Source organism: Schistocerca nitens, chromosome 12 (genome assembly GCF_023898315.1).
Source record: "Schistocerca nitens isolate TAMUIC-IGC-003100 chromosome 12, iqSchNite1.1, whole genome shotgun sequence".
Classification (NCBI taxonomy): Eukaryota; Metazoa; Arthropoda; class Insecta; order Orthoptera; family Acrididae; genus Schistocerca; species Schistocerca nitens.
In genome coordinates this window covers 97,412,217-97,431,122 of record NC_064625.1, presented here as the reverse complement: position 1 = coordinate 97,431,122, position 18,906 = coordinate 97,412,217, and the positions used below count along the sequence as shown (strand labels likewise).

At 45.1% G+C, this 18,906-nt stretch overlaps 1 protein-coding gene across 1 annotated transcript in view; it reads right to left on the bottom strand.

Moving 5' to 3' along the window:
* LOC126215193 (unconventional myosin-Ib) overlaps positions 1–18,906 on the bottom strand; it is an 890,664-nt gene that overhangs the window by 175,902 nt on the left and 695,856 nt on the right. Inside the window, exon 14 of the mRNA XM_049941860.1 lies at positions 15,520–15,674. Coding sequence (XP_049797817.1) covers positions 15,520–15,674 — 155 coding nt within the window. The remainder of the gene's footprint in view (positions 1–15,519; positions 15,675–18,906) is intronic.

The following is an 18,906-nucleotide window of genomic DNA, read 5'->3' as shown; positions in this document are numbered from 1 at the left end:
TCATTAATTCTCGCACGTATTTGGAGTTGGGCTCCCCTCCCTTGTCTCCCGTTACGCGAAATCTGCGAACTTATAATAAGCAGAAAATTCCTATCGTTGGCCAGTTTGATGCTTCCACTGCCTACAAGTCTGTTGTTAGGCCCCTCACGTTTTATGTGGTGGATCATGCGGGCACGGAAAACCTGTTCCGTTATGATGCTTTCCAGTTGTTCGGGTTCTCCATTGATGATGATGTACACCTCATATCTGAGGATATTCCGTATCAACAACTGGATGGGTTGTGTTCTGAATTCTCGTCCGTGTTCTCTGCTGGTCTGGGTCGGGCCAAGGATTTTGAAGCCCACATTACTCTTAAACCTACAGCTCGCCCTAAGTTTTCCCGGGCACGCCCTATTTCGATGGCGTTGCGTGCGCCTATCAAGGCTGAGATAGACAGGTTAACAGCTTCAGGGATTCTCCTTCCTGTTACCTCCAGCGAATGGGCATCGCCCATCGTGGTGGTTTCTAAACCAAACGGTAGTATGCGAATGTGCAGTGATTTTAAAGCCACTGTCAATGCTCAGAGCCTCATTGACACTTATCCTCTTCCCCGTCCTGAGGAGTTATTTACCAAGCTCGCTGGGGGCCAGTTCTTTTCCAAACTTGACTTATCGGAGGCATACCATCAGTTGCCATTGGATGCATCTTCCAACGAATTTCTCGTCATCAACACTCCTTGTGGGTTGTATCAGTACCAGCAGTTACCATTTGGCGTCGCTAGTGCGCCAGCCATTTTTCAGAGGTTTTTGGAACAGCTCACGGCTTCCGTTCCCAGCTGCATCAACTACCTGGATGACATTGTTGTCACGGGGGCCTTTACTGAGGAGCACCTTCGCAATTTGCGTTCACTGTTTCGGGTCCTGCATTCAGCTGGGTTGAAGTGCAATCTGGACAAGTCACAGTTTTTCCAACCCTCCATTGTGTATCTTGGTTTCCACTTGTCCCGTGAGGGTATACGTCCTCTACGACAGCACGTTGCGACCATTACCGCTCTACCCCGGCCGTCTACGGTCAAAGAACTTCAGGCGTTTCTCGGCAAGGTTGCTTATTATCACCAATTCATTCCATCCGCGGCGGCAGTGGCTCATCCTCTGCATCAGCTGTTATGCAAAAACGTTCCTTTCTGTTGGTCTGACGAGTGTGAGCAGGCTTTTGTCCGCCTGAAGGCTCATTTGCAGTCGGCGCCTTGTCTTGCCACATTCCGTCCGGGTCAGCACTTGGTTCTGGTGACTGATGCGTCACAGTATGGCCTAGGGGCTGTTCTCGCCCATCGGTATGAGGATGGGTCGGAACGACCCATCACCTACGCTTCCAAGACCCTCAACAATGCCCAACGGCGTTACTCTCAAATCGAAAAGGAGGCGCTCACCATCATTTATGCTCTAAAAAAGTTCAGCGTTTTTTTGTATGGTTCTAAGTTTCACCTCATCACCGACCACAAGCCGCTGGTCTCTCTGTTCAGCCCCTCGGCGTCACTTCCAGATAAGGCAGCTCACCGCCTGCAACGTTGGGCCTTTTACTTGTCTCGTTTTCACTATGAGATTCACTATCGCCCCACGGCCCAGCACGCCAACGCTGACGCGTTGTCGCATTTGCCGATGGGCCCCGACCCGGTTTTCGATCGAGATGAACTTCTATGTTTCCACATTGATGAGGAAGAACGTCGTGCGGTCGAGGGTTTTCCACTTACAGGTTCGCAGGTCGCGTCGGCTACTGCGCGGGACCCGGTCCTGCGTCAGGTGATCGGTTTTGTTCAACGGGGTTGGCCGGACAGGACCAAGGGCCGGGCATCGGATCCCCTTCGCAACTACCATGCCTTGCGCCTTCGTCTGTCTGTTCGTGAGGGTGTTGTTCTTCTGGCCACGGATGGCGCATCTCCACGGGTCGTGGTGCCAGCCTCTCTTCGCAAAGATGTTCTCAAACTATTGCATGAAGGCCATTGGGGGATTTCTCGGACTAAGTCCCTGGCCTGCAGGCACGTTTATTGGCCCGGTATTGATTCGGACATCGCCCACATGGTCGCTGCGTGTGGTCAGTGTGCTCAACAACTGGCTGCACCTCGTACTATGCCCTCTCCGTGGCCTGATCCGGCGCAGCCGTGGGAACGGGTGCACGCTGAATTTGCCAGCCCCTTCCTTGGCACTTATTGGCTAATGTTGATTGACGCCTTCTCGAAGTTTCCGTTTGTTGTTCGATGTCCGTCGCCCACCACTGGGGCGACGACGCTGGCTTTGTCCAAAATCATTGCGCTACAAGGTCTTCCATCCACGATTGTCACGGACAATGGCCCTCAGTTCTCTTCGCAGGCCTTCCGTGATTTTTGTACTGGACAAGGGATTCATCATGTTACAGCACCGCCCTTCCATCCGCAATCGAATGTGGAGGTCGAGCACTTTGTCCGCACTTTCAAAAGCCAGATGAAAAAATTCCTTAGTGATTTGTCCACAGATGACGCTCTGTTGCAATTTCTGAGTTCTTATCGCTTCACGCCTCTGGGTGATCGCAGCCCTGCTGAACTCTTGCATGGCCGCCAACCGCGCACTCTACTGCACCTGCTTCACCCTGTCAGGCCTTGTGCTGTGTCCCCTAGTGCGGGAAAGTACCCGGTGGGCGCCGACGTGTGGGCACGGGGGTATGGATCTCGCCCTAAATGGATTCCAGGGGTGGTCCAGGCTCTTTGCGGCCGCCGGCTTTGTGAAATACGTACGGACGACGGCACGGTTGTTCGCCATTATGACCATTTGCGCCCACGAGTGGTGGCCACGCCGGTGTCACCGCCCCTTCTTTTGTCTCCACCAGCCCGAGAAGCCAGTCCTGTCGCTGCTGCCAATCTTCCGGGCGTGTTGCTGCAGCCGACGTCGCTACCGCTTCCGAGTACGCCGGAACCGGCCCTAGTCGCGATGCCGCCTTCTCCGGGACCCATCTTGCTGGGGCACACCCCCAGGTCCATGACACCTATGGATGCTGCTCCGGAGTTTTCCCCCATCATCTCGTCCAGGAGGCGCGTTCCACGCGCAAGCTTCTGTCCTGGACATTTTCGACCATACTCTCGTGTTTCTCCGCGGGATCTTCTCGGGGCCTCCCAAGAGGCCATGGATGTCTCCGCACTGTCCGTGTCTCCACGGAAGTGAGTGAGTTTTTTTTTTAAAGGGGGGAAATGTGTTGTGACAGTGCCACGAGATTTAAAAGTGCCACTACGTCAGTACGCGAACACGGCGATAGAGGCGCTCCGCAGCTCGGACGAGTGTGGGAGCGCCACCTGGCTGTGAACGGCGCTGGCCGCATGTCACGGCACGGCAGTCGAATGACAGATACGGAGTTAGTAGCATGTTACCCGCTAGTGTTTCTACTTTTGTATATCCACACAATTTATTAGTGATAAAGGTTATAACACTGACATGTCAGACAGAGTCCACAGATGCTACAGTCAGGCTTAAAAGTGGAAATGAGTTGGTAGAATTCAAATAATGTTCAGAACATATATTAACCTCAAAAAACACAAGAAAACATAAAAAAGTGGCAAAAATGGTTAATTCAAACAGGTGAATAACTATTCAAGAGCATACCAAAGAACTTACTATCTAGTACATGTCCATGCAAAGCATTTTAACCAATAATTCATAAATGAGATGAGGAGTGCAAAATTTGTTCCCCAACTTTTGAGTGATGAACAGAAGGAAAATCGTTTGTCAGTTTGCAGAGAGTTGAAGGATTGTCTTCTTTCAGCTCTGTTTGCAACTGGAGGTGAAATTGGACCTATGGGTATAGCCCTGAGACAAAAATTTAGAATTTCTAATGGAAAACCAAGTGAATCTCGTTGGCCAAAGAAGGCACATCATCCAAAATCGATATTGAGAGCACAGTGCCATTAGAGTTTGTTCCAAAGGGAAAAACTGTAAATGCCAAATTTTACAAGGGTGTGCTGCAACATCTGTGACAGATGTACAAAGAAAGAGATCAGAAAAAATAGGCCAATGGCTTCCTTCTTCATCACGACAACATGCCGTGCCACATTTCATTTTTGATTCATGAGTTTATGGCTGAGGAAAGTATTCATGTCTGTCAACATCTGCCATACTCACCAAATTTAGCACCATGCAACTTCTAGCTCTTCCTAAAAATTAAAACTGTGCTTAAAGAAAAATGTTTTGTCACCATCCCTGACACTGAAAGGGCTATGACAGAGAAGCTGAATGCCCTGCCAAAAGGATGCTTCCAGTAATGGATTAAATGTTGGGATTAGTGCTTTGCTAGCCATGGACAGGACTTTGAAGAAGACAAAATCAAATTCCATATAGGCTTCTTACTTTGTTCCTGATAAAATTATTCACTGTATATTTTGATCACTCCTTTTATATCACAGGAGATGATGAATTTAAACACTGGAAAGTCCAGAGTGGAATAACAATAGTATTATGAAAAGGACAGGCTGCTACCCACTGTGCAGATGAGATGCTAAGTCGCAGACAGGAACAACAAAGAAACTGTGTACATTTAAGTTTTCAGCCAAAAGTCCTTCTTCAGAAACAAGAAACACACCCACATTTGCACAACCACAACTCACACACATATGACCACTATCTCTGGCTGCTGCAGCTGACCCCACAGTAGGGGTGTACATTGAATAAGCAGCAAGGGAAACCAAAGAAAAATTTTGAAAATGAAATGAAAACTTTGACATTTTCTGATGACACTGTAATTCTGTCAGAGACAGCACACTAGGAAGAGCAATTGGATGAAATGGACAGTGACTTGAAGAACAATATAAGATGAACACTGGCAAGAAAATATAAGTCATGGAATGCAGTTGAATTAAATCAGGCGATGCTGAGGGAAATCAGATTAGGAAATAAAACAGTAAAAGTAGTTGATGATTTTTGCTACTTGGGTAGGAAAATAACTGGTGATAGCTGATGTAAAGAGGTTATAAAACCCAGATTGGTAACATCAAGAAAAGTATTTCTGAAGAAAATAAATTTAAATAACATCAAACGCAGATTTAGGTGTTAGGAAGTGTTTTCTGAAGTTATATGTCTGGAGTGTAGCCTGTTGGAAATGAAATGTGGATGACAAACAGCTCAGACAAGAAGAGAATAAAAGCTTTTGAAATGTGGTGCTACAGAAGAATGCTGATGATTAGATTGAGTAACTAATGAAGAGGTGCTGAACAGAACTGACAAGAAAAGAAACGTCTGGCACAACCTGACCAAAAGAAAGGATTGGTTGAAAGACACATTCTAAGACAGCAAGGAATCATCAGTTTAGTTTAGGAGGGAAGTGTGGGCAGCTAAGAATTGTTGAGGGAAATCAAGAGATAAATACAATAAGTAAGTTCAAATGGTTGTAGGTTGCAGTAGTTATTCAGTAATGAAGAGGTTTGCACAGGATACAGTAGCATGGAGACCAACGAACTAGATCTCAGTCTGAAGACCCCAACAACAAGAATGTGGGGATGAAGAACCACTGGCTCCATTCCCCAATAATATCACTGCCCTACCACAGCAAGAACAACTGTATCTTTGCCAGATCAGTTCTCTGTAGTTGTTTTTGGGGGGAGGAGACCAGACAATGAGGTCATCGGTCTCAGTTCTCTGTAGTATGCACTCTATGCTAAATGTATTGTGTATACACTGTGAGAATAAGAGTATTCATAGTAAGTGACGAGAGTGTGAGTGATTATTTATTGTTGTAATTACCAAACCCACTCCCCACTACCTACAGTGGTGATCCTGTTATTTTCTTTTCACCTGCATCATGAAACACTGAGCTTTACTCACACTGGCACATTGATGATCAGCGTGGGATACAAACACCACACCGCGAAGAATACATCCCATGACGGTGCTTTATCACCTGGCATCACTACAGACGATTTATTTGTGCATCTATTCTGTGTTCTCACCAATTACCAGATGATATAACCAGTGCAACTGTGGTTCTTGAATGGTCGACAATGTTTCCATTGTTTCAACAACCGCCGAACCAGGGCATCGTTACCTCTCGCCAAACTGACGAACACTCTAAATCACAAATAAAGTATGATGTCCCCAGTGAAGATGGTGGGATGAAGCCTGCCACTCCTTTAATTAACTGTGCTACACCAACAGCAACCACACACAGTGAACAATGGCTGCCTGCTGCCATCCCCACCTCACACCTAAGCAGAGCTACTAATATACCGACCAGTGACAGAGTTAATGAACTACACCACACTCATTTTCATTCTAATGTCTCAGTGTGTATCGACATTCTGTGTACAATGTACCAAAATTATGGAGACCCTACAGAGTACTGTAATTGTTGACAAACAATCGTCACCATATACACTCCTGGAAATGGAAAAAAGAACACATTGACACCGGTGTGTCAGACCCACCATACTTGCTCCGGACACTGCGAGAGGGCTGTACAAGCAATGATCACACGCACGGCACAGCGGACACACCAGGAACCGCGGTGTTGGCTGTCGAATAGTGCTAGCTGCGCAGCATTTGTGCACCGCCGCCGTCAGTGTCAGCCAGTTTGCCGTGGCATACGGAGCTCCATCGCAGTCTTTAACACTGGTAGCATGCCGTGACAGCGTGGACGTGAACCGTATGTGCAGTTGACGGACTTTGAGCGAGGGCATATAGTGGGCATGCGGGAGGCCGGGTGGACGTACCGCCGAATTGCTCAACACGTGGGGCGTGAGGTCTCCACAGTACATCGATGTTGTCGCCAGTGGTCGGCGGAAGGTGCACGTGCCCGTCGACCTGGGACCGGACCGCAGCGACGCACGGATGCACGCCAAGACCGTAGGATCCTACGCAGTGCCGTAGGGGACCGCACCGCCACTTCCCAGCAAATTAGGGACACTGTTGCTCCTGGGGTATCGGCGAGGACCATTCGCAACCGTCTCCATGAAGCTGGGCTACGGTCCCGCACACCGTTAGGCCGTCTTCCGCTCACGCCCCAACATCGTGCAGCCCGCCTCCAGTGGTGTCGCGACAGGCGTGAATGGAGGGACGAATGGAGAGGTGTCGTCTTCAGCGATGAGAGTCGCTTCTGCCTTGGTGCCAATGATGGTCGTATGCGTGTTTGGCGCCGTGCAGGTGAGCGCCACAATCAGGACTGCATACGACCGAGGCACACAGGGCCAACACCCGGCATCATGATGTGGGGAGCGATCTCCTACACTGGCCGTACACCACTGGTGATCATCGAGGGGACACTGAATAGTGCACGGTACATCCAAACCGTCATCGAACCCATCGTTCTACCATTCCTAGACCGGCAAGGGAACTTGCTGTTCCAACAGGACAATGCACGTCCGCATGTATCCCGTGCCACCCAACGTGCTCTAGAAGGTGTAAGTCAACTACCCTGGCCAGCAAGATCTCCGGATCTGTCCCCCATTGAGCATGTTTGGGACTGGATGAAGCGTCGTCTCACGCGGTCTGCACGTCCAACGTCCAGCACGAACGCTGGTCCAACTGAGGCGCCAGGTGGAAATGGCATGGCAAGCCGTTCCACAGGACTACATCCAGCATCTCTACGATCGTCTCCATGGGAGAATAGCAGCCTGCATTGCTGCGAAAGGTGGATATACACTGTACTAGTGCCGACATTGTGCATGCTCTGTTGCCTGTGTCTATGTGCCTGTGGTTCTGTCAGTGTGATCATGTGATGTATCTGACCCCAGGAATGTGTCAATAAAGTTTCCCCTTCCTGGGACAATGAATTCACGGTGTTCTTATTTCAATTTCCAGGAGTGTATAACCACCTTCCACTGCACAAAACCAATATTTATGGGTTATTGCAGACAGACCGACAAACAATCGTCACCATATATAACCACCTTCCACTGCACAAAACCAATATTTATGGGTTATTGCAGACAGACCCATCCTACAAGTGGCCTTCCTGTACCAGACCATGTTTTCCCATGGCCTATGCCTGAACTTTACTTTCCGCACGATACCGTACATCACTCAGGTGATGTCACACTTGTTAAGGCTGCTCCACGACAATAGCCGTACTGCGCTCTGGGCCGTGCCTGCCATGTGACATCACTCAGCAAGCAGGCACACTGTGTCTACCTGCAACTGCACAGAGTTTTCACACCTCGCAACCGCATAATATCAATATGGTGAGCCTGACTGCAATGACAACCCATGCACCGTGGGAACACAAGGAGTACCTACAACAGCTGCCATGTTGGGTGACCTACACTGATGTGCCATCTGCCACGACTGTCACCAACCAGGACCCATCCACCATGCCACATTGCTCGGTACCCCACTACGACACTGTACTGCACTATGTCAATGCACCAGCTGTGTTACCTGCACCACGTCCTGTGATAACGGTCACGACACCCGCATTACCAACACACCTACCGTGACTACCGTGCCGTGACACCAGCTGCTGCCTCTATCAGCACCACCAGACGGTGTTCACAAACCTGCACCATGTACTTTGCATGATTACAACAACCTCATACCGGTCCCGGCCCCTTGCCACCAGGCACATTACCACTGGCCACACACCACGTTACATCCGCCGACATGAAAAATTGATTCTCTGCAAGTATGGTTCGCACTCTGCGAGTGCATGGTGCAGTTGGCTGGGATCACAGATGACCACGACAAGTTTTTGGTGCTTTTGAACCACCTCCACACCAACACCAACCATCTTTGTGCACAAGGACCTCCAACCGTGTACACACATCACACTCAAGATTGACACCGTCAAACCCACCCTCCATCCTGTGTACAGTTGCCTGTACAAGGTGTTGAAATGAGGGCCAAACACTTTTGATATCCTGCAAGCTGGAAAAATGACAACAGTGTCAGTGAACCACGTACAATCGTGTGGACTTTAGCAAACACACCCAGTGTTTACCCTTCACTGGCCCCAGCTCCAGGCCCCTCAGGTCAATTTACAGTTGGCCTACACCTGTGAGACTACCTCCCAGAAGACTTTTCCGTAACACTGCAGGACTCACTACTCATGATTATGACCGAATTCAACAATAGACAGTTGGGCTACAGCATGGTCTCAAAGTCATTAGAGCACGCCATACCCCTTCTGCCTACAATCGACACAGGAGAAATCCACTCTTTCTTCATCTGGCTACCTGGTCAAGTCAGCCCCAGAGCACTTCATACCGATATAGCAATGGCTGACACCCTGGACACCACCACCGGTGAACCAACAGCCTCACCAAGAATGGACAATGCACCACCAACCACCAACACCTTCACGGACACTGCCAGCTCCCCATTGGCACCGCTGCTGACGTCACAGGTTGACTGCCCTTTACAGCCACCCAGACACATTGGGGACCAAAATATGTTGGCTCTTACCATCGTCAGCAGGACAACGCATCAAGACATACACCAGTCATCATGCTTCGTGCTCTGCACTTGTGGGGGAGAGGGTGGGGTGGAGCCTGTGTGGGGGCGTAGAACCACTGACTCTACCCCTCAATAATATCGCTGCCCTACCACAGCAAGAGAACTGTATCTTTGCCAGATCAGTTCTCTATAGTATACGCTCTATGCTACACGAATTTTGTATATGCTGTGAGAATAAACAGTATTCATAGTAAGTGATGGGAGTGCAAGTGATTATTTATCATCATAATTGCCATGACCACTCTCCACTACCTACACGAATTGCAACAAAAGAACTTCCAATTAGCCAATTTTGGAAATTATTGTTTTGAATCTGCATACATATAGAAACTCAATTACGTTGTATTTATTGCAGAAAGCCGTTGAAAAGATTATGTTACAATTGAGAATCCCTTGACTCTTCAGGATGTTTCTTATCAACCAATCTCTTCTTTTAGATAAGTTGTGCCATAAATTCCTTTTTTCTTCAGTTTGATTCATTAGTTACTCTATTTACCAATCTAATGCTTAGTGTTGTTTTGTAGCATCGCATTTCAGAAGCTTCTATTCTCTTCTTGCCACAATTAGTTGTTGTTCATGTTTCACATCCGTACATGTCTACACTCCAGACATACATGTTCACAAAAGATTTCCTAACCCTTAAATGTATATAGAACTTTAAAAAAAATCATATTTTTCAGAAATGCTTATACACCTTGTTTAATGTGTTATTTATATGTAGTTCCCAGTGTAGTTTCCTCGTATTCAGTGTCACCCCCAGGTATTGGCATTGTTGGTCTGCTGAGATGCTGTCAGATCTCTGCCTGTATTGGTATCTTACGATACTCCCACTATTTGAGATGATGACCAGTTGACTCTTCTCTGCATTTACTGACATCCCATTTTCCTGGATCCAGTTTCTGATGACATCTACATATTTCTGCAAAATCTCCTTGTAAATTACTGTTTCATTAGTAACAAACTGTAGGGGCATAAAATTATTATAGCATTTAAATTGTATGAAGAGCTGAGCTTGCACATGTACACTTCACTATACGAATGCATTAAGTTCAATTTATAGCTGATAAGTGGCTCTTAATGTGCTGTACTTAAAATGAAGCACAGGCCATGTGTTTCACATAGTACCAAGACTTAGTAAAGAACCAACATGGCAAAGGGAGCAATTTGTGCTGATGATGAAGACAGTTTACAAAAGCATGCTCATAAGTGTTTTCAACATGTAATGAAGTAAGTGATTTGCCTTTCAGTGGCACAAATTCTGAAGCACAACAAGCAGTAGTTCAAAATGACTTTGCTTCTGAAAGTAGTGATGAAAGTAATGGTATGATGGGTGTGTACTGACATGTGCATAATGCATTTATATTATGAAACAGACTAAGCAAAGTGAATGGCACTAGAAAAAAATTGATAACGGCACTATTATCTTTCCCTTCAACATTTACAGTGAAGTTTGTGAAGATTTGTTGAATAAGTAGAGATCACAGCCAGCCTATGAACTATGTATATGTCAGGACACTGTTCAGATTAATATGTGATGAGACCAAAGCTTAAGCAAGAAAACAGTTGAACAATAAAAGCAGAAAAAACTAAAAGATGATGATAAGTGGCTTGAAACTGAACTTTGGCCTGGAATCTCACTGACTAGAACAGAACTGTCTTCAGTGACAAGTTCCAATTCAAATTTAGTCCCAACGACCAGTGAAGATGTGCCTGGAAATGCACCAGATAGCGACAGGATAGCAACCTGATTGTAACCTGTTGTATGGCCCAAAAACCATGAGTTATGGGCTGGGGCACTATTTCACTTCATAGCAGGACCCTTTTGGCAGCACAGCAGTATGTACATGATATTCTATGCCCTGTTTTGTTTCCCTTCATGGCAAGCCCACAATGGCTTTATTTCAGCAAGATGATGCCTGGCCTCACACTGTGAGAGTTTCTATTGCTTTTCTTAATGCTTGCCAAACCCTACCTTGACCAACAAGATCACCAGATCTATCCCCAATTAAAAATGTTTAGTGTGTTATCGGCAGGGCGCTCCAATCAGCTCTGGATTTTTATGTCCAACTGCACCAACTGGACAGATTTGGCATGATATACCCTAGGAGGACATCCAACAATTCTATCAGTCAGTGCCAAGTCTGCATAACAGCCAGAAGTGGACCAGCACATTACTGACTCACTCAATTTGTGAAGCTCTTTCTCTTAAATAAATCATCCAATTTTTCTAAATTGTAATCATAAGATGTATGAAACAGGTGAAATACCCTCAGACTTCAAGAAGAATATAATAATTCCAATCCCAAAGAAAGCAGGTGTTGACAGATATGAAAATTACCGGACAATCAGTTTAATAAGCCACAGCTGCAAAATACTAACACAAATTCTTTACAGACAAATGGAAAAACTAGTAGAAGCCGGCCTCGGGGAAGATCAGTTTGGATTCCGTAGAAATACTGGAACACGTGAGGCAATACTGACCTTACGACTTACCTTAGAAGAAAGATTAACGAAAGGCAAACCTACGTTTCTAGCATTTGTAGACTTAGAGAAAGTCTTTTGACAATGTTGACTGGAATACTCTCTTTCAAATTCTAAAGGTGGCAGGGGTAAAATACAGGGAGCGAAAGGCTATTTACAATTTGTACAGAAACCAGATGGCAGTTATAAGAGTCGAGGGACATGAAAGGGAAGCAGCGGTTGGGAAGGGAGTAAGACAGGGTTGTAGCCTCTCCCCAATGTTATTCAATCTGTATATTGAGCAAGCAGTAAAGGAAACAAAAGAAAAATTCGGAGTAGGTATTAAAATCCATGGAGAAGAAATAAAAACCTTGAGGTTCGCCGATGACATTGTAATTCTGTCAGAGACAGCAAAGGACTTGGAAGAGCAGTTGAACGGAATGGATGGTGTCTTGAAGGGAGGATATAAGATGAACATCAACAAAAGCAAAACGAGGATAATGGAATGTAGTCGAATTAAGTCGGGTGATGTTGAGGGTATTAGATTAGGAAATGAGACACTTAAAGTAGTAAAGGAGTTTTGCTATTTGGGGAGCAAAATAACCGATGATGGTCGAAGTAGAGAGGATATAAAATGTAGACTGGCAATGGCAAGGAAAGCGTTTCTGAAGAAGAGAAATTTGTTAACATCGAGTATAGATTTAAGTGGCAGGAAGTCATTTCTGAAAGTATTTGTATGGAGTGTAGCCATGTATGGAAGTGAAACATGGATGGTAAATAGTTTGGACAAGAAGAGAATAGAAGCTTTCAAAATGTGGTGCTACAGAAGAATGCTGAAGATTAGATGGGTAGATCACATAACTAATGAGGAGGTACTGAATAGGATTGGGGAGAAGAGGAGTTTGTGGCACAACTTGACCAGAAGAAGGGATCGGTTGGTAGGACATGTTCTGAGGCATCAAGGGATCACCAATTTAGTATTGGAGGGCATCGTGGAGGGTAAAAATCATAGGGGGAGACCAAGAGATGAATACACTAAGCAGATTCAGAAGGATGTAGGTTGCAGTAGGTACTGGGAGATGAAGAAGCTTGCACAGGATAGAGTAGCATGTAGAGCTGCATCAAACCAGTCTCAGGACTGAAGACCACAACAACAACAACAAATCATTTATTTGCCTGTACATGTACATCACATCCAGATAATTCCTTTGTACTGTGTCACCCCCCCCCCCTTTTTTTTTTTTTTTTGACTTACAATATATGCACCATGTAGTAAATCCTGGGGATGGAGTTCATAATGAACAATATGCTGACATAAAATTTAGTCTATTCCATAATAAATTTTATATCATTATTTGAAAATCTCTATCTGCATAGGCTAATCAGAATGGATGTTAAACAGCAATGTAAAAAACTATGGATCACTAAAGCGATTAAAGTATCTTGTGAAAGGAAAAGGGAAACATATCTAGGGGCAAGAACAAGCAAAGATCTAGCAGTAATTTCACACTACAAAAACAACTCAAAATAACCAAGAAAAGTTATTAAAAATCAGGGAACATGCACATGATATAAAAAATCAGTAATTCTGAGAGCAGACATAGGGCTATATAGAATGAAGTGAGACAGGAGAACCACTAGAACAAGACATCAGTACTGAATTGAATGGAAAGGCTGTGAATGATGAATCATAGGTAGTAAATACATTAACAGTCATTTACTAAATATAGTAGAAATTATAGTTACAAACAGTTCAAGAGAAAAATCACAGCAGCATGTTAGAAAAACAACTCTAACAAAATTCAATCATACAAATGTATCACCAACTTCTTCTTCTAGAATTCAGAAAATTATATATTCTCTCACAAATAAAAGCTCATCTGGTTTTGAAACTATTTTCAATAGAGCACTAAAGATTTTCCTCCATACAACAAGCCATGTATTGTCTCAAATACATAATGCATCACAAGCTCAAGGCACTTTTCCTTTGATATTGAAATATGTCATTGTTAAACCCGCCTTTAAGAAAGGTGATACAAGAGACGTCAATAGCTATCAACTTGTTTCACTACTGACGTCATTTTCCAAAATTTTTGAGAAGATGATGTATTTTACTATAGGACCCGTAGCAAGAATAATATCCCCAATAAATCACTGTAAGGATTTCAGAAAAGCTGTTGTACTGAAACTGTCATTTACATCTTCACTCAATAAAATGAACAAGTATTAAATAACAAAATAACACCAGTTAGTATTATCCGTGACCTATCAACAGAACCTGACTGTGTGAACCAGAATACTCTCCAAGATACACGAAGATTTTATGGAACTGACAGTATAGTCAGCCAATGGATAATGACATATCTAACCAAAAGAAAGCAGAAAGTTGTACTTAATAATTCAGCCAATGTAATCAGGGGAGATTCTTCTGACTGGGGAGAAATCATGTAAGGGGCTCTGCAGGGCTCAATCTTAGGTCTGCTATTCTTCCTCACATATGTAAAAGATCTTCTATCTAATATACAACAAGCAGCATTAGCTATTTTTGCAGATGACACTAGTGTTGTAATAAATGCAAGCATACAGATAACAACATATGAAATGGTAAATGATGTTACTACCTCATATTTGTAGTAAAAAAATAAAGAAACAAAATAAAATTAAACACTGAAAATGGTCACCATATATTTGAAAATTAATTTGTGATGTGAATGTAAACTGAATCATTCTAAATTACTGCAAATTTATTTTGCAAATGATCCATGGATCATTAAACTAACTAATTAACATGAAGAACTGGTGTAAAACTACAGAATCAGTTAATCTGATTCTGGGTACAGTCTGTTTTGATAGTACTGAGTAATCCACTTCAGTTGTAAGTGAATTTTATCAGCATGACTAGTTTTGGAGACTATTTCTCCATCACTGGGGCTACACATCATATGATATGTCAACTGATGAGTATGGGACAGACTGGCTAGTTAACTGCAATATATTTAACTCACGCATATAAGACATTAGGATATGCCTGAACTACCTGAGAAGCACTTATCTTGCCAGACGGTGAAAAATTTTCAGTATTTATACTGTAATGGTCCATGGATACTAGAACACACAGTACGGGTCACATTTTCAATTGAACACAATTCTGCCTGTTATAAGCATTTATCCATTTTCATTTCATCTCATTATTTTTAGGAAATGTCTGAAACTTAATTCTTAAGTTACTTATATGCCTGCTGTGGTTAGTACAACTGGCAATCAGGCAGCAAAACATTATTTCTGACTTAAAAACTTAATCTAAAAAATTCTACAATGTACTGATAAGTACAGCGTAGCTCTGTACTCAATTGCCAGTTACTAATAAAAATTCATACTGCTGTAAACAAACTTAGTTTCACCCATTAACACATTTACCACACGGTATGTTATGGCAATTGTGGGCTTGTGAGCACTGGTTGGGTTCACTCTGACATCAGCATCACAGTTTGTTACTGCACATACGCCTCATGATCCCTACCATGTATTTTTGTACCTGTGCAACGGCCCAAATTTAGCACTTCATGGTACACATCTCTCTACCATTGCTAACTCCAACCCTCACTTTCCGTAGGAAGCTCACCTGAAGCAGTTTGGTGGCAGATTGTTGCCGGAGTTGGAAGCCGTGGCCAGGAGTTCGGGTCGTTGCCCCGCTGGCCCCTGAGATAGACGGCTGAGGAACTGCTCGTCCGTCCGCAGGCCCTCTTCATCTAACAGGGATAGTAGCCCGTGGCTGTTCTGCGGAGGTAACAGCCGTCAGTAACAGAATGAAGAAATGTGGCAGCAAGAAAATACAAAGTTGAGTGATAGCTCAAATCTACAAATGAAAAGCACAATATTTTGGATGTTCTAAAATATTAACTTATTTCCTTAATCAGCATTTGACCTGAAAGTATATGGGGTGTGTCTATAAAATAAGAGACTATTGCAATGAAACATTTTATTTAAAAAAAAAATATATATATATATATATATATATATATATATATATATATATATATATATATATATATATATATATATATATATATATATATATATATCTAAAAAGAAAGATGATGAAACTTACCAAACAAAAGCGCTGGCAGGTCGATAGACACACAAACAAACACAAATATACACACAAAATTCAAGCTTTCGCAACAAACTGTTGCCTCATCAGGAAAGAGGGAAGGAGAGGGAAAGACGAAAGGATGTGGGTTTTAAGGGAGAGGGTAAGGAGTCATTCCAATCCCGGGAGCGGAAAGACTTACCTTAGGGGGAAAAAAGGACAGGTATACACTCGCACACACACACATATCCATCCACACATACAGACACAAGCAGACATATTTAAAGACAAAGAGTTTGGGCAGAGATGTCAGTCGAGGTGGAAGAGTAGAGGCAAAGAAGTTGTTGAGAGACAGGTGAGGTATGAGTGGCGGCAACTGGAAATTAGCGGAGATTGAGGCCTGGCGGATAACGAGAAGAGAGGATATACTGAAGGGCAAGTTCCCATCTCCGGAGTTCGGATAGGTTGGTGTTGGTGGGAAGTATCCAGATAACCCGGACGGTGTAACACTGTGCCAAGATGTGCTGGCTGTGCACCAAGGCATGTGGGGTGGGAAACCAGGAGATTGGATAGTTTTTTGAGGTGGAGGGTGGCATGCTGTTCTAATTTACGGTTGGCCTGTAGGAGGATGTAGGACAGGCCAACCGTAAATTAGAACAGCATGCCACCCTCCACCTCAAAAAACTATCCAATCTCCTGGTTTCCCACCTCCGGAAAGGCAACTCACTCACCCTTCACAACCTTTCCAGCAAACCTCAACCACCTCTCATTGCACACAAACCCAGTCTCTCCCATCTACTCAATCTCCCACTTCCAGCTCCACTCCCTCCAAAACCTCAAAATTCCTTTCAACACAATCTGGAACCACAACACCCTAATTCAGTAGTTAACCTTTCCTCCAAACCTCTCTCCCAATCCGAAACCTCTGTCCTATCCAAAGGCCTCACCTTCAGCCCCACTCCCAGATTCAACCAAACAGCCCTCGTCAAAGATTTACTGTCCTACACCCGTACTCTCTGCTGGAAATATCACTTTGCCACGAAGAAAAATGATCCTAATCCTACTCCTAATGATCCAACTCCCCAAGACACCATCCAAATTGAACCCTGCCTGGAACAGTTCCGTCCTCCGTCACAGCGGGACCCACCTCCTCTTCCTCAAAATCACCCTCTCCAAACCTTCCAGGAATTTCTGACTTCCAGCCTTGCATCTCAATCCTTCTTAAAAAACCTTAATCCTACACCCAACATCACCACTGCTGAAGCCCAGGCTATCCGTGATCTGAAGGCTGACCGATCCATCGTCATTCTTCCGGCGGACAAGGGTTCCACGACCGTGGTACTTGATCGTCGGGAGTATGTGGCTGAGGGACTGCGTCAGCTTTCAGACAACACCACATACAAAGTTTGCCAAGGTAACCCCATTCCCGATGTCCAGGCGGAGCTTCAAGGAATCCTCAGAACCTTAGGCCCCCTGCAAAACCTTTCACCTGACTCCATCAACCTCCTGACCCCACCGACACCCCGCACCCCAACCTTCTACCTTCTTCCTAAAATCCACAAACCCAATCATCCCGGCCGCCCCATTGTAGCTGGTTACCAAGCCCCCACAGAACGTATCTCTGCCTACGTAGATCAACACCTTCAACCCATTACATGCAGTCTCCCATCCTTCATCAAAGACACCAACCACTTCCTTGAACGCCTGGAATCCTTACCCAATCTGTTACCCCCGGAAACCATCCTTGTAACCATTGATGCCACTTCCTTATACACAAATATTCCGCACGTCCAGGGCCTCGCTGCGATGGAGCATTTCCTTTCACGCCGATCACCTGCCACCCTACCTAAAACCTCTTTCCTCATTACCTTAGCCAGCTTCATCCTGACCCACAACTTCTTCACTTTTGAAGGCCAGACATACCAACAATTAAAGGGAACAGCCATGGGTACCAGGATGGCCCCCTCGTACGCCAACCTATTCATGGGTCGCTTAGAGGAAGCCTTCTTGGTTACCCAGGTCTGCCAACCCAAAGTTTGGTACAGATTTATTGATGACATCTTCATGATCTGGACTCACAGTGAAGAAGAACTCCAGAATTTCCTCTCCAACCTCAACTCCTTTGGTTCCATCAGATTCACCTGGTCCTACTCCAAATCCCATGCCACTTTCCTTGACGTTGACCTCCACCTGTCCAATGGCCAACTTCACACGTCCGTCCACATCAAACCCACCAACAAGCAACAGTACCTCCATTATGACAGCTGCCACCCATTCCACATCAAACGGTCCCTTCCCTACAGCCTAGGTCTTCTTGGCAAACGAATCTGCTCCAGTCCGGAATCCCTGAAACATTACACCAACAACCTGACAACAGCTTTCGCATCCCGCAACTACCCTCCCGGCCTGGTACATAAGCAAATAACCAGAGCCACTTCCTCATCCCCTCAAACCCAGAATCCCCCACAAAAGAACCACAAAAGTGCCCCACTTGTGACAGGATACTTTCCGGGACTGGACCAGACTCTGAATGTGGCTCTCCAGCAGGGATACGACTTCCTCAAATCCTGCCCTGAAATGAGATCCATCCTTCATGAAATCCTCCCCACTCCGCCAAGAGTGTCTTTCCGCCGTCCACCTAACCTTCGTAACCTGTTAGTTCATCCCTATGAAATCCCCAAACCACCTTCCCTACCCTCTGGTTCCTATCCTTGTAACCGCCCCCGGTGCAAAACCTGTCCCATGCACCCTCCCACCACCACCTACTCCAGTCCTGTAACCCGGAAGGTGTACACAATCAAAGGCAGAGCTACGTGTGAAAGCACCCACGTGATTTACCAACTGACCTGCCTACACTGTGATGCATTCTATGTGGGAATGACCAGCAACAAACTGTCCATTCGCATGAATGGACACAGG